Source organism: Rutidosis leptorrhynchoides, chromosome 11, assembly GCF_046630445.1.
Source record: "Rutidosis leptorrhynchoides isolate AG116_Rl617_1_P2 chromosome 11, CSIRO_AGI_Rlap_v1, whole genome shotgun sequence".
Lineage (NCBI taxonomy): Eukaryota > Viridiplantae > Streptophyta > Magnoliopsida > Asterales > Asteraceae > Rutidosis > Rutidosis leptorrhynchoides.
The window spans coordinates 98,503,808-98,521,782 of NC_092343.1; the positions used below are offsets into that span (position 1 = coordinate 98,503,808).

General features: G+C 32.3%; 1 protein-coding gene and 1 long non-coding RNA gene across 2 annotated transcripts; one reads left to right on the forward strand and one right to left on the reverse strand.

The window, feature by feature from the left end:
- Positions 1-514: 514 nt before the first annotated feature.
- On the forward strand, positions 515-2,507 carry LOC139877335 (uncharacterized). The gene is made up of 3 exons (XR_011768545.1): positions 515-892; positions 1,770-2,099; positions 2,373-2,507. It is a non-coding gene; the product is annotated as an uncharacterized lncRNA (long non-coding RNA).
- A 10,911-nt stretch (positions 2,508-13,418) lies between these two features.
- LOC139874802 (cytochrome P450 71AV8-like) lies at positions 13,419-15,011 on the reverse strand. The gene is made up of 2 exons (XM_071862198.1): positions 14,127-15,011; positions 13,419-14,033 (listed from the first exon to the last, which is right to left on the reverse strand). Exons 1-2 carry the CDS (start codon positions 15,009-15,011, stop codon positions 13,419-13,421), a joined length of 1,500 nt encoding a protein of 499 aa, XP_071718299.1.
- Between the last annotated feature and the right edge of the window lie 2,964 nt (positions 15,012-17,975).

Genomic DNA, 17,975 nt, shown 5'->3' on the forward strand with positions numbered 1-17,975 from the left:
TTAAGGTTAACTTAAAGATGCTTAGCTAACCGGCACACTAATTGGATTCGGTCTGTCATTTTTATGGGCCGTGTTCAATAAATAAAAGTGAGTCTTTTATATTTTGAAGTTTATACCAAAATTTTTAATCTATAATAATAATAAATTCAGTAATATTAAAAAATATCATAAATACTAATATGAATCAAAATATCACTAGTAGAAAATGTAATATCAATTTAAATGGACGTGGATATGCATTGTGTTATATTTCATGGGCCTCTTTAAACATTGATCCCTTTACAATTTTACATCTTGCACGCTCCAATATCTCTCTCTTATTGGCTTGGGCATGAAGTCTCGTTGAATGCTTATAGGCAGTTAAAGATATCTATAGTATATTTATTAGTTTAAATTATTTGTTCAAATAAATTAGAATTGATTTAGGAGTTAGACTCCTAGAGTCCTAGTCAGCTTACATCTTTTTAATTACAATAGTTATAACAACCAAACTAGGAGATGCCGTTTCGTATGAAATTTGCAGAATGAAACTTCTCAAAACCAATGTCGTTTGGTACTGTTCCTAATCTTATACTTAGTGGAAAACACGTGCCATTGATAGACGCTTAGTGTGGCGCGACTTTTAGTACGAGTATCATTTAATCAGGGTTTTCTCCAACCTTCTTCTTCTTCAGCTGCCATTATTCTCCTGCAATCCAACCAACCTTTCTCTATTATCCTTCAATTTTATAAATAGATTCACCAGACTTCTTTTGTGAATGTATAGTCCGAAAATTAGGGCTTCTCCTTAATTGGGTAGAATCGATTGAAGATAAACACAAATTGTTACCGTCGCTGGTGTAATTGTTATCGCCACTGCCCCTGCTATCTCCGTCGTTCCAATCAGTTCAAGGTATTGATTCTCTAACTATTGTAGTTAATTGCATATTCTATTATGAATGCTAATCGTTTCAATAGTTCTTATGATTCTGATGTATTTGTTGTTTAATGTTGGTACGATTGACTCTACGTTTGGGTTTGAAATTTAGATGCTAATTGTTGTTTAATGTTGGTCCGATTCTGATGTATTTGTTGTTAATTGCATATTCTACGTTTGGGTCCAAGTTGAAATTTAGAACCGCGAACTTTGAGTAAACATTTTTGAGGATATTGAGTCTTAATATTTCATCTCATCTTCAAGTTATCATTCTTGACCATTACATGATGATGCTCTATTACTTGACCATGTTGGACTTGCATATTTTTTTGTCATCTGCTGTTAAGATTACTTGGCAGGTTACACTCCATATCTTCTTTCCATATCTACTTTTAAGATAGCTTGGTATTCTAATAAGAGCGCTTCAAATGTTAAAAAAAAAACTCTATTGTACTCTGTTATTAAAAGTGTTTTGATATATAATCAATTTTTTTACATTTAGTGCTTATTTGTTTTTAGAGCTGGAATTAGTTTTGGGTATGTAGTTCTATGTGTTTAGGGAAAACACTTTAGTATCTTGATCTGAGTTTATGTTAGGAACTTTATCATTGATTTCTTTTTTCATCTTTTGTCATTATTTTGCTATATCATGATGTTTTGTGAATAATTGTAGAGCTGAAATTGCTTTCCTTATGTTGTTGTATGTCTTATTATGCTTTAGAAGATAATATAAGATGTGGTGACATGAGAAAACTGGAATTTGATATGAGTGTATTTTATAGTCGTTACATTGTTTCATTTGTAGATTTTGTGTTTGTATATTGATGTTTTGTTGAACTTAACTTCTTTTTAGGTAAAATATCTAAGAAACAACATATAGACCATCTTCTCCTCCTAAACAACAGGTGCCAAAATGGGTAATTTTGAATTCAACAGTCCCCTTTTTACATTATGTTTAAATGGTATGTAATTTCAAGTTTTCATTTTCATTTAGTTATTCAATCGTCACTAATTTTATAGTATTAAATGTTATGATGCTTCAAAAGATGGAATAATATAGAGTTTTGGTAGGAATTGTCCTTTGTACAAACGATCATATTTACATACTCCTTAAACAACGTTATGATCAAGTTTCAGGAAAAACGATTACCACTAGGGTTTTCTATTGCTACCAAAACCAAAGGTACATCACCGTTTCTTATTCTGCTCATTGAATACTTATATGTTCTGTTGACATGTTATTTTATGTTTTGCATAGTACATTCTGCATTAACATTATATGCATTTTATATAATTTACTGTCATCAACTCTTCTTATTATTATGATGACAATCTTTTAACTGTATTATTTGTGTGTTTCCATCTTCTCTCCCTATTGAGTTATAATATTATGATATCGTAATATTAGCCTGCATTCGGTCCTTGCAATTGTTGCTAACAAAGTTACTATTTGCAGCGTCTAATACATATAAGCATAGGAAGTGGAACATCTACCTCCCGTGACAACATCTGCTTTTTCTATTGATGATGATATCAAATGCAAAGTAACGTTCATATTGCAGCAACGCGCAATCTGGACCTATTTCTAGTTATATATAGTACGCATATATGTAAGTCGTACGCATCTTTTTTCTCTTGAATTATACTCTGTATCAATTATCGTTGTTTACGAGTGTTTGCTCGTGCGTTCATATTTGCGTAACTGTTTACGTGAGTATTTTGTTTCATTAATACTAGACGAGAATCTATGGCATATATATTGTATTTTTTAACAGCATTACGGGATCACTCAGAGAAGACTTAACCACACACGCGTTCATCTCTCCTCAGTTGCATAACCAGCCACCTACTGCTGTCCAGGAGGAAAGCCAGCCCAATCCGAGGGCATGGGGAGTAAAACCCCCATCCCCCACTGCCCCCGCAACGTGATGTGAGAAAGGCACCCTTGGGTGGAATTCAAGGGAAAGGGGCAACATTGTGTGCAATGTTGCACTCCACGGGAGTCGAACTCCTGACCTCTCGCCAAGTGAGGCAGCACATGAGCTACAACACAATGTTATTGAGACTACTTTTATCCATTACATATGTCTTTACAATAACATTGGGTCACATTAGAACCTCAACACTTTACTAACTCATTACACTACAGAGTAGTATCAATGACATATGTTTTCACAACTACATTGCCGCATTTATATTATTTTAATTATTATACTTATTATTATTATTATTATTATTATTTGTAAATCATATATATATATATATATATATATATATATATATATATATATATATATATATATATATATATATATATATATATATATATATATATATATATATATATATATATATATATATATATATATATATATTATAAAACTCCAAATGAAAAAAACTAATTAAATTTTTATTAATAAAAACACACCTTACATTAAATTAAAACTTCAATTAAATTAAATCAAACATTGATATGTTAATAAAAATACATAATTAAAATAGATAAAATTATTATCCGTTGGAGGAGGAGTCAAATGCCTTGGAGTATTTTTAAGGTAATCTTGTTCCGAGCTGACCAAATCATACTGTTCGGGAGGAATATCTTGAGAAATCGGTTGAGATAAGTCTTAAATCGTCAAACATCGTACGCGTTTGTGCTTCCTTTCTTAACTCCTTCATAGTAAGTTTTGTAGCAAGTCGCCGAATCGATAACAGAAGCTCGGGCATCTTTCGAAGAATAACGAGAAGTTGTGTCTAAAAAACGAGAAATCCTTGCACTCTTGAAACTATCACGACCTCGTGGACAACATATAGGATCCCCTCGGAGGAAAGGCTCCACATTTGGTACATTCGTGTTCGGTGTTTGGATCGGGTTGGAATCTTTCAAACTAATCGATTCGGGTTGTCTTCTTTTGTTGTTGAGGTCTCATAAGTTAAAATTTGGGGACAGTCTTTTAGAACGCGCCAAGAATCTTCATATACGAATGACTTTGTCGTTTGGAGTATGAAGTGTTTTCTCGCACGTTGCATACATGGGCGGAGCTTTATTAGGGCAGGAGGGGGCCCTCGCCCCTTCAAAAGTTTCAGTAAGTAATGGTATTTTGTATCTCTTTGAGTTACGGACGATTGTGCTTTTGAATCAACTGAATCGGAGTCCGTATGAAGAAGATATGACGAAAATGGTGAAGACGCGCATATTTTGTTTTCATCAACAATCTACTTAATTCTTTCACATCTCTTGGGCATCTTTGCATTGATATCAAATTAAAACTAAAGTTTAAGAAGTTAACTTAGATGATGTATAATCTGGATCCATTGTCACCTAAAATGTGTATAAAATATGCAATTTTGCCATCAAAGTTAGCGTTGTTCTTAAAAAAATTGTATCACACATTAGACAAAATTTCGCCCCTCCAACCGTAACGTTCAAGCTCCACCACTGGTTGCATAATATTCGAGTTCCGACTGTCCACTTTGCCAATGTTTTGCAATCTTTTTGTAACAGACAATAAATATAGTAATGACTTTACTCATCTTACTCCATATTTCGGTCATTTGATCTTGTCGATGAGGCTCGTTTACCAACGAGTTATACTCGGCTAGGACCGTGGCCCAAAAAGTCTCGGTTGTTTGAGAGTTTCTGACAATATTGTTTTGAGATGCGCGTGCCCAACACTTCCCCAAAATCTTGCTTTCTTCTTTGAACCGCATAACTTTCGGCCTTTTTCCTTCCCTATGACTATCGGGTACTCGGTTTTCTTCAAATTCTTTGAAGTTATCTTAGATTATATATATATATATATATATATATATATATATATATATATATATATATATATATATATATATATATATATATATATATATATATATATATATATAGATGGTACCAAAGATACAGTAAATATAATATTGAAGCCACACCAAAAAATCCTTTTGTTTTTTCGACAATAATTATCTCTCTTTCCAAAGCTCTGATCGAAATTTCCTCGGGTAAGAATGTATTCCTATGTGGTTGAACCCATAATTTAAATTTCGTGAAGATTGAACAGTTAATGAATGAGATATGATTATTCTAATACCGCAGTGCATAACATGGCGAACAGAAAATAATTTTTCCGACTTATGCGTTATCGGTTCTTGCCTTTATTATTCTTAACGTCTTTTGAAGAGTTTTGAGTTCATATGAGAGTAAAATGAAGATATGTGGTTCAAGGAAGTGTTGATGGTGTTTGGTTGAAAAGATGAGGTTTTGAAGCTAAAAAGATGATTGCTGAAGAAGGTTTAGAATCTGGTTCACGCGCCTGCACCAAAACGGTCATATCTCACTCCTCGTAACTTGGAATAAGGTGAATTAAAAGCCCAGACGTCCGTAACTCAGAGCTCTACAACTCTCAATTATTAATTTGCTGACAAGTTAGTCGCAAAACGCGACAAAGTGGTCCAAAGCGCGACGATTGCAGTTTTTCTGAATTTCAATCTCTATCCAGTTCATATCGTTTTAAGCAAGAGTGTCAAGTTTCAGGGTGTTACGAAACGCGACAAAGTGTCGCGAAATGCGAGCAGAAGCGGTTTCTGACTCCAAATTTTATCTATAAATACCATATTTAAGCACCATCCTTAGGGTTAAGTTTTACATTACGAATTTTAGGGTTCTTAGGTAGTTGTTTTTCAACTTTTCAAGATTTTTCATCTCTATAATTTGAGATTAAACATAAGGATTGCAATTGTTGCAAGGGTTAATAATTGGTAAGTTTATCTTTTATCTTGTTTATTGAAACCATGATTTCTAATTGTTCATCTTTGTTCGTTTTATTCTTTTTTATGATTATGTCTAGCTAATTTATTTATGTATTTACTTAGATGATTGAAGTAGGTAAAGGATTGCTAATCTTTTGTTTAATTAAATAATTGCTCTAGATACATGATTCTTTATTACTCCCATTGATTGATCCATTTAGCATAAGTCTATTAATTGAATTGACGAAAGTTTAAATTGATAAACTTGTCTAGTTATTGAAAGATAATCTAGATTGGTTGAATTGCATGCAGAAAACTAGTGTAATTAGACTTATTTGCTAAACCATCAATTGAGTAGGTAATTGTGAAGTTAAAAAGAGACACCAGTTTATCCTTCATTTGAATCACCTTCTTGAGTAATTAGTTTGATTGATTGTGTTCTTAAGAAGCGTGAGGAAAACTAACATACAATGCGAAAACGAAAAACAAAAGAGATTTTTCTAAGTTTAATTTATTATTGATTAAATGAATTACAAAAACATGAAAAGCATTGGATTAGACGATCTCAATGTTATGAGATCGAGCTTTTGCTACAACCAAATGCATCTAACCTTACCCCAACACTCTTTATTTACAAAGCCTTGGAGGTTAGGTACTAATCAATTAAAACCCAATAATCAAGGAAAATCCTAACAATTAATGATTCTTTAAATATTTAGGTTGACTAATGATTTTGTCTACTAAATCTTAATATCTAAAGTGTTATAATTCAGTAGGCTTATAACTACCTTTAATGGTTATAAGAACAAAGAGAGAAAAAGAGAGAAGAAGGAGAGAAGAAATATTGATATTGATATTTCAAGAGAAATGGTACACCTTAAATGGCTACCATACATGTCTATTTATAGCATAAAATATTACTATGCAAGAAATATAATAATAATAAAATTAACATCCAATCTAGATATTTTATAACACTCCCCCTTGGATGACAATTTTATTAGAGAATAACTAGTACTGCCTCGTTAAAAACCTTGCTAAAGAAAACTCATTGGGATAAAACTTTAGCTAAGGGAAAAAGAGTGCAGCATAGAGTTGACTCCCCCTCAAGTAGGCAACGTCTGAGTTGTTACATCTTCTGAACATGCCTCATGTCAATATTATGATCGTGTGTTCTGAAAATAGCAGTTGGCAGTGCTTTGGTATAAAGATCAGCAGAGTTGTTAATTGAACGTATCTCATTTTAATCTGGTTGTCTTTTACGAGATCTTGAGTATATGAGAAGAATCTGAGGTTTTCATCTGAAACTGTATCATCTAAATCTTTTATGTACAAGTTTAGCCCCTGTGATTTGTCTACAGTCTCCTTCATGGTTTGCTCAAACCCTTGTTTCAATTCCTATTCCCTTGTAGTTTTTTCTGAGCCTTACCAACATACCATTCTTTTCCATCAAACTTATGACCGTTAAGACCGTCTATGGCTTTGGCGCCTCGTCAGTATTTATATTTTGTTCAGTCACTTTTGATACTCTTCTTTCATTTGTATTATGCAAGCTGCATTATCTTCATATATAGTTGTTGGTGAAGATAGTTGTTAGTCTTTTATAGCGTTCTAGTCCACAAGAATCAATAATGATTTGTGTCATTGATCTCAACCAAACACATTTTCGAGTAGTTTCATATAATGCAATCACTTCGTCATGATTTGATGATGTTGCAACAAGTGTTTGTTTTAAGAACACCATGATTTTGTGGTACCTCCATTTAGGAATACATATCGAGTTTGAGATTTATCTTTATGAGGATTTGATGAATGACCTGCATATACATAATCAACCAAATCTTGTTTTGAAACGTTAGAATAAAATAATTTTAAATCAGCAGTTTCTCAAGGGTATCAAAATATGTGTTTGTCCCATTCCAATGTCTTTTTGTAAGGGCTGAGTTGAACCTTGTCAACAAAATAACTGCAAAAGAAATGTCAGGTCTTGTATAATTTGTAAGATACATAACAGTCCCAATTGTACTAATATATGGAACTTCTGATCCGTTAATATCTTCATGATCTTCACGGGGATGAAATGGATCAGTGTCAATATTGAGTGATCTAACAACCAATTGGTTTTATCTTTAAAAAAAATGTTTTAAAATCTTTTCAGTATAAGTTGTTTGATGTACAAGTAGACCATTAGGCATATGCTCAATTTTCAATTCAAGGTAATACTTGGTTTTTTCAAGATTTTTTATTTCAAAATAATTCTTTAGAATTTGAATGATTTCATAGATTTCTTTATTTGTTCATATGATGTTAAGAACATTGACATAAACAACTACGATCACATATCCGAACATTGTTTTTATAAAACATACGTGCAAAATAAGTTTATATGTATACCCTTTTTTTTATCAAGTAGTCATTTAATCGGTAATACCACATACGTCCCATTTGTATAAACCCATTTAGAAATCTTTGTGATTTAATGGAATATATTCCCTTGGGTTTTACATTAGATGCTTATGATACCTTAACCCTTTAGGTATATTCATATATATCACTATTAAGTGATCCATACAGATAAGTAGTAACAACATTCATGAGATGCATTTAAATAACTACCAGGTTGATTAAGTGTCTAATAAGTAATTGTATCCATTACAGGAGGATAAGTTTTTCTCCTAATTCATTTCTGGTCTTTGTGGAAAATATTGAGTTACAAGTCTAGTTTTGCCTTGTAACTTCATTTGCACATTTCTTTTCGGATAAAAATTCATTTGTATCCCATACGTTTCACATCTTTAAAAGTGATAACGATTGATCCGAAAACTTTTCTTTTATCGAGCGATTCTAATTCAGCTCGTATTGCTCCTTTCCATTGAGCTCAATCATGTCCATTTTGTATATTCAATGACAGATTTTAGTTCCAGATCATCATCTTTATTCATGATGTCATTGTAACATTATATGAAAATATCTCATAGAGATTTTAATTTCATTTCGGTTCCATAATATTGCATAGTTTATCGCAATTTTAGTATTTACATTTATCAATATCCTCTGCAGAAGGAATATTGATTTGTGGTTCTTCTTGAACACTTTCTTTTACCTCATTATCAGCTGATTTTCTTTTTCGAGGATTTTTATCTTCGGAACCAATTGATCTTCCACGTTTGATGCGTGGCAAAGACTCAACAGTGACATTATTGCCAGCTTTTGGAATTTCAGTTCGAGCTGGAGCATTTATCGCTGGTATATATGATTTAGTCACTTTTTTTATATCTGTAAATGCATAAAGTAATTAATTTGCAAGTTCTTGCATATGCATTATTTTTGAACTTTCATTTCACATTCTTTTGTGCGAGTTCAATATACCTTAATTGATGTTCACATCATGAAGCATCATTTTATTTTTTATTTTTTTTTCTCCCCCTAATCTAGGGAACAATGTTTTATTAAAATGACAATCAGCAAAACGTGCTGTAAAAACATCACCCATCATGGGTTCAATATATCTTATGATTGAAGATGTTTTATATCCAAAATATATTACCATCTTTCTTTGAAGAACCATTTTATTGTGTTGTGGTGATACAATTGGAACATACACTGCACAACCAATGTTATAAGGTGGAAAATATTTGGCTCTTGGCCAAAATCAAGTAGTAAGTGAAAATATTTATGACTTCCACATGGTATAATGCGAATTAATGTCGCAGCATGTAAATTTACATGTCCACATATAAATATTGAGAGATTTGTACTCATTATCAATTGTCTAGTTATTAGCTGTAAGCGTTTATCTATTGATTCAGCTAAACCAATTTTGTGTATGCACATGAGCAACTGGATGTTCAACAACAATCCCTGTAGATATATAATGATCATTAAATGCTTGAGATGTTAACTCACCAGCATTATCAAGTCTCATCCTTTTAATGGTGTAATCAGAATAATGTGTTCTCAATTTAATAATTTGTGCAAGAAACTTTGCAAATGCCATATTACGGCTTGATAACATACAAATATGAGACCATCCGCTAGATGCGTCTATTAGAACCATGAAATATCAAAATGGTTCACATGATGGATGAATTGGTTCATATATCTTACCTTGAATTCTTTCAAGAAACATTTGTGATTCTTTTTCACAATATACTTTTCATTAATCACCATATGTGCTTTCCATTAATCACCATATGTGTTTTTTTTTTTTTTTTTTTTTTATAAATCACCATATGTGTTTTTTTTTTTTTTTTTTTTTTTATAAATCACCATATGTGTTTTTTTTTTTATCATATATCCTTTTCACCATATACGCTTTTAATCATATGCGATGTGTTTTTCACCATATGCGCTTTTAATCATATGCGATTTTCATCATATGCGTTGTGCTTTTCATCATATTCGCTTTTTATCATATGCGCTTATTTATGTGAATAGTAAATTAATTAATTTCGTTTTACTATTCATATGAATTAATTTAGATTTACTATTTTGTTAATTGAGTAATATATATATACATCATATACTTGTGACTCCGAAGGCTCAAATGAATTTGACCATATAGTTATACGTTGTACCTTGCACATTAATTTTCAGTAGAAGCTTTAGATGCATATTATTTTCAGTAGAAGCTTTAGATGCACTTTTTTTTTTAATCACCAAATACCACAAACACTTTGTTTGCGTTTGTTCATAGTCATCAATGAAAACCATTTTCTTTAATTTTATTTTATACAATAAAATTAACGCATCATTATTCTTTTCAAAAACAATAATCTATTGTTATTGTTCACTTGTGCCATGTTTAACAACAAAAGTCAACAACCTCTGTCTTGTTTGTTGTGGCAACCAAAAACAACCTTTACTTTTGTTACCGAGAATCCAAGACCAAAAAACAATTAATTTTTAATTAATCTTTTATCAAAACCATAAATGATATTATTGATCTACGTTGATATGGCCATAAAGAATTGACGGCTGACCTACTTTTGTAAGTGTATTTCGGCTATCATCCCGAAAACGCACAACGACCTTTTTTTTTTTTTATGAACTATTTGTTTCATATCTAGCTTAGGCAATTATTGTGAACATTTGGTCCCTATAAGAGCATTTATTTTTTTAGACTTTTAGTTGATTTGTACTTGTCACAATTAGGGATAGCACCCGCGGGTCATGGATGCGGATCCATTGGATCCATCACCCGTACCCGCGGATTTTTTTTAAGAGACATCCAATTGAACCCTTGTTCGTTGAAACAATTTGACTATATTTTTACTCCCCATTATTAAACGGGCCATTTTGATGCACACTCTTAAAAAAATAATTTGTTTTTTAAGTTTTATTATTCAACCTCCTTTTTTCAACGGTCACGTTTTTAACAAAACATTTGACAAGTTTGGAAAAAAGTTTTTTATTGATTATCATCAAAAGTTTTCTATTGTCACTCTACTGGATGGAATTATGGCATACAACCAAAATTGCAACCCAACACTACATAAGAACAAAAAGGTTGTTTTTAATTAACATATGTATATGTGTTAAATTCGGAATAATAATAACTTATTTTAGAAAATTAACATAAGACATGTTGAAACATTTTTGTCACATTTAGCTCATCAAGTCTAATACTTATCATTGATAGATTTTATCACGTCTAGGAGATATTTACTTTTTTCTTGTATTAAGTCCTACTTTCATTTACCTTTGTTTGGAAAAAAAGTTTTTTTTTTACTTTGCTTTCCCCCTTTCTGTAAAACTCATTTAAAGACTTTCTTTGTTTTTAAAAAAAAACTTCCTTTTTTTTTACGTTACCTGTAAATTATAAATATATAAAAACTTTTTGTTTAAAAAAAAAACTTTCTAGTTTTTAAAAGGCCACTTGACTAATTTTTTTTAATTCTTTCACAACACCCGATATCGTGATCGTGACCTTTCACCAAATCAAGAGATATTCTTGATAAACTAAACACTGACTCGTGTTTGGAATTGTCGGCCACAAAAAAAATTCATTTGATGAAAGTATATTTTTTTTTAATTATAGAAGAAGACCACTTCATTTTCAATACTTCATTTTTGACAAAAAGCTACTCCATTTTACCATTACTTTTTTTTTTTTATTTTAACTTTTAAGATTTACTTTTAATAAAAATACAAACTACTTTTTGTATTTTAACTTTTAAGATTTACTTTTAATAAAAATACAAACTACTTTTTTTTTTATTTTAACTTTTAAGATTTACTTTTTAATAAAAATACAAACTACTTTTTTTATTTTAACTTTTAAGATTTACTTTTAATAAAAATACAAACTACTTTTTGTATTTTAACTTTTAAGATTTACTTTTAATAAAAATACAAACTACTTTTTGTATCTTAACTTTTAAAATTTACTTTTAATAAAAATACAAACTACTTTTTGTATTTTAACTTTTAAGATTTACTTTTAATAAAAATACAAACTACTTTTTCTTATTTTAACTTTTAAGATTTACTTTTAATAAAAATACAAACTATTTTTTTATTTTAACTTTTAAAATTATAAATTTAAGAATAAACATTAGTATGCATGAAATAAATAATGATTAATTGCATAAGTAATCATAAATGTTAGATAACATATAAAGACCCCGTCGTATTCGTATTGATCGGAATTAATCTCGACCCATGGTACCGTGTTGTCAAATGACGTGTTGCGTACATAAAGTACCGTGTTGTCAAATGACGTGTTGCGTACAATCATGAGGTCTTATTAACATAAATATAAATGTTAGTGAAGTTAATAAGAGTTAGATTACAGAAAATATAATTCAGGTGGTATAACCGACCATATATAACTTAAATAACATAAATATAAATGTTAGTGAAGTTAGTAAAAGTTAGATTACAGAAATATAATTCAGGTGGTATAACCGACCATATATAACTTAAATAACATAAATATAAATGTTAGTGAAGTTAGTAAAAGTTAGATTACAGAAATATAATTCAGGTGGTATAACCGACCATATATAACTTAAATAACATAAATATAAATGTTAGTGAAGTTAGTAAAAGTTAGATTACAGAAATATAATTCAGGTGGTATAACCGACCATATATAACTTAAATAACATAAATATAAATGTTAGTGAAGTTAGTAAAAGTTAGATTACAGAAATATAATTCAGGTGGTATAACCGACCATATATAACTTAAATAACATAAATATAAATGTTAGTGAAGTTAGTAAAAGTTAGATTACAGAAATATAATTCAGGTGGTATAACCGACCATATATAACTTAAATAACATAAATATAAATGTTAGTAGTCCAAAATTTGATATATTCGAGTCTGAAAATTATTAATAATTTCATACCTTGATTAGTGATTCGTGATCGTTTGAGATATCTTTTAATTACACTAAGCTTTTCGTGCTGATAACGTGTTATAATTCAGTAGGCTTATAACTACCTTTAATGGTTATAAGAACAAAGAGAGAAAAAGAGAGAAGAAGGAGAGAAGAAATATTGATATTGATATTTCAAGAGAAATGGTACACCTTAAATGGCTACCATACATGTCTATTTATAGCATAAAATATTACTATGCAAGAAATATAATAATAATAAAATTAACATCCAATCTAGATATTTTATAACATAAAGAATATTTTTCCCAACATTATTCATTATTCGGATTAGCACAGTATTGGTACATTTGAAACATAATAAAATAAAAACGACACAAGAGTTCAATATAAAGCCTACACACAGAGTGGATCACTAATTGGTCTTGCAAGGACATGGAACCAAAAACAGATCATTCTTTCGCTTAAGTGTTGCTCCAAAAGAATCGGTCATATCAAATTCTTCGGGCGTTTCTTCGTTTGGAAGTTTCCAATTGAAATGGTATAGCAGCATCGCAAGTGGGAGTTCAAGATTAGCCAACCCCAACGTCATCCCTGGGCACATTCTTCTTCCTGATCCGAATGGGAGATATTCAAATTCCGTGCCCATCATGTTAACCGAACTCTCTCCAAATCTTTCTGGTACGAAACATTCAGGATCAACCCAGTAATCTGGATCCCGACCTAATTTCCATGAGTTAATTATAACTTTTGTTTTGATAGGGATTTCATATCTCCCAATCTCACACTTCTCACGACACTCTCTTGGTAACAACAATGGAAGTGGAGGGTGCAACCTTAACGTTTCCTTGATTACTAGTTTTAGATATTCTAGCTCTTGAATATCCGACTCGTGAATCTTTTTCTTTCCCTTGAGTACCTCTCTAATTTCAGTTTGTGCTTTCTTCATGACCTTTGGATTCTTCATTAGTTCAGACATTGCCCATATAATTGTAACCGATGAAGTATCTGTGCCCGCTCCAAACATATCCTGTATGTGCCACAACGACATTCTTATCCTTAATCAATAACAAATAAAAACTTGTATATAAAGATTACTAATTAATACGGAGTAATTAATTACCAGAATGACTGCTTTGATGTTATCATATGTTATCTGAAATTCAAGACCACCATCATTTTGTAACCGTAGTAAGACATCTAAAACATCTTCGTTCTCGTGGTTGATCTGTATACCCGTACGACGTTCTTGGTGGTCAGAGATGATGTCATCAAGAATTTTATCCATCTTGTTTCTTACTTTTATCAACTTTCTTCTTGTGCTGGTAACTAGAGGCAACAGTTTGCTAGATGGGAATAAATCAGACACATCAAAACCACTAGCTAAATGCAATGCTTCTTCAATCAGTGCAATAAAAGTAACCGGATCCTTGTATCTGCTCCCAACTGCAACCTTGCACATAAGTGTGTTCACCATTGTTAAAACTCTTTCACTGAGGTTTACACTTATCGATCCTTCCACAGCCATAGATTCAATAAGGTTCCATGACTCTTGCTCACGAAGAGATCGAAATGATTGAACTTTTTTAGCACTTAAAAGCTCCAAGACGCATATCTTACGCATTTGTCTCCAGTAGTCACCATAGGGAGAGAAAGCGACATCAGTGTAGTTGTATGCAACGATTTCGGCACTTAGAAGCTTGGGTCTGTTTGCAAATGAGATATCATGGTTTTTCAAGATTTCTTTGGCAAAATAAGGAGATGATATGACGATGGCCGAGATCTCACCAAGTTGTAGATGGACAATTGGTCCGAGTTTTTTGGCTAAGTTTCCAAGAGCTCGATGTGGTTGTGATCCGACGAGATGATGCAGGTGGCCAAGTATGGGGAGCTTCCATGGCTGTGGAGGTAGGTTTTTGTTTGTATCAATACTTGTAAATTGTTTGATGATGAAGAATAAGAGGCCAGCAGAGAAGATGAGGAAAGATATGGAATACTGGATGTCCATTATTAGTTCTTTTTAGTAGTGTTGCCTTGTTTAGAATTTATAGGCCTTTCAGATAATTTTAGTGAAGTGATAAAAGTTAAATATTGCATTGTTTACACTTTATAGGCCTTTCAAATAATTTTATCAAATAATTTTAGTGAAGTGATAAAAGTTAAAAATTGCCTTGTTTAGACTTTATAGGCCTTTCAATAAATTTTATTGACGTGATGAAAGTTTAAAAAATTGTGTGCCTATCATACTAAATATTTTTGTAATACTCCGTAGTATTTATTCAATTTCACATATTATTAATTATTTGTGATTTAATAACGTGTAAACTTGTGTATAATGTCAACACATGGTAACTTGTATACACAAAATAAAATGATTGTTTCATAATACCTGCTCATATTTAAATGCATAGAAAATTACTTTTTTCAGTAATTTGGTATCGAATATCGGATTACCCGTATCGAACTGGTACCGATACTGAAATTGTATTTTTTCAAAACAAGGAATCGAAACCAAAACTTAATCCCTATCGATTTGGTTTTCGATACCGGTAGCAGTTCGGTTTCGATTTATTAGGATTTTTGCTCATTCCTAGTTCGGTGGCTACGGGTAAACCGATGTTTGTGGGGGTGGTCAAATTGTTCTCGTCTGATCAGATCGATTTTTGGAGCATCTATGTCGAAGGATCCGGAGAGCTTTTCCAATCACGTTGACCAAGATGTGGTGGACTGAATTGATTTTAGCACTGTAAGTGTTAGCAAATCCCGTTTTAACAAAGACAAGGTAATGTGTTTTTTTCTTAATCGAAAAGTTTGGTTAACCATTGTTGTCGATGGGGCGAGTTTAGTTGCGTTGTGCAATGCGTGGATAAGGAAGAGTTTTTCAAGCTTTTTTTATATCTCCAGGTAGGGATGTATATGTGTGTCTAGTGGAATCCTTTAAGTATAGAGCTGATCGTTTTCTCTTTTCGTGTGAGTTTGAATTCGAGGTTTACCAGTGAAGTTTATCACGACGCTGAAGGAAGCTGCTGGTTTGGTAGGTTCTGTTCTGGCCATGGCTAACTCAACTTTGAACTTCGGACTAATGGGTGTGGCTCAAGTGTTTATCGAAACAATGAGACCTGGTCGTATTAGTGAAGGGGTCCTTGCTACGAAGAATGAGTTGAACAAAACGGGGTTTGAATTTGGTTAGAAGAGGTCGATGACCCCTCTTTAGTTGTAGATGGCATCGGTTGTGGTTTCTCATATGATCGTGGTCATGTTTCTAACCGATCGGTGCTTCTAGGTGGTCTTAGTTTAAATGAAAATATTTAGGAGTTAGCGATTCCGAACACGTCCAGCGACATTGCTTTAAATAGTTAACTCTCGATCTAATAGCCGAACAAGAAAAAGTTATGCAAGATGAATATGAACTCACGAGCAGAACAAGAATAGGCTACAACCTGTAACTTTTATTTAATATTCAAAGATAAAAACTGCATGAAATAAAAAACCAACAAAAGAGTTGAAATACTAGATAATACTCTCTCCGTCTCATAATAAGTGTTCTATTTGACTTTTCAAGGTCTTACTTCTATAGTTTTGACTTCAAATTTTCTTTTTGTGCTATATAATATTCGATGAAACTTATATCAATAAAAACACATTTTAGAACTGAATCTATTCATATAAGTTTCATCAAATACTATATAACATATATAAAAATATTTGAAGTCAAAACATTAAAGGTAAGACCTTGAAAAGTCAAACATGACAATACTTATTATGGGACGGAGGGAGTAAAAAGGAAACCAAATAGCAAACTAATTATAATTTCAATCAAATTTTTCCTGCTTAACGACCGAAACTTGGCTTGAGTGATATGGAGGAGGGATCCAACTTGAGGTACTGCCAACCCAGGTTCGAATCTCACTCCAAGCAGGGAGTTTCCAACCTTCAATGGTACTGCCAACATCAATGCGATTTTGGAAGGTCTCTGGGAAGTTTTCCCAACCTTCAATGGTACTGCCAACATCGTCGCATATTGGGTTTCCTCCTAACGCGTGTGGGTGACAAATGAGAGCATTCGATGTCGAAATCGCCGTTAAAAAAAAACTTCTTCCTACTTTCAGCTCCCTACGGTTTTTTTGTTGACCACGACCACATTATCCTTGGCCCAACCGATCACCGCACAACATCCCATGACGCCCAATATAAACGTGCAGACCCAACTGTACCTTCCTAGGCCGACGTTGATAAACTTGGCCCAACCTCCTATCTATATCTTCAATAGGTGATCCTACATCATCCTCCTTTCCTTCGAAAGGACTCGACCTCGAGTCTAAATCATCCCCCTCCTTCGAAAAGACTCGACCTCGAGCATTGTGACGCCCCGTACAAAATTAACGTGTACGGATCATCAACAACAGGATCATTACAAGGTCAAACACTATATGCTGTTTTAAAATAAGTTTGCATTCATAAAAAGGGGTAACGTCTTTATCGACGCCAAATGTTTTACAAACGATAGTGTGCTTCTACGAATAGAAAGCAATAACATAAGTACGAGACTCAAAGGTCATTACAATTTCATTGTTCAAAAGTAGCATAGTTCGTGAATGCAAAGTAAAAGTTTCATGCAGAGACATCTCTAAACAAAAGCAGCGGGAGTCTACACAGCAAGTCTAACAGCGAGACTAATACAGCGGAAGCATCAAACGTCTAAGCACCTGAGAAATAACATGCTTAAAAGTCAACACGAATGTTGGTGAGCTATAGTTTAATTGTAACAGTAATGTAAGGTAGGCCACGAGATTTCGTATTTCAAAACAGTATGAAAAGTATATGCTTAACCGTGGGCACTTGGTAACTAACTTAACGTAATATCACCCCCTAAAAGTACACTTGGCGAGTGCGTAAGTCTACGAAGTATTAAACACCCGTTAAATGCTAGCGCGACTAGCCCGAATGGGGATGTCAAACCCTATGGATCCAT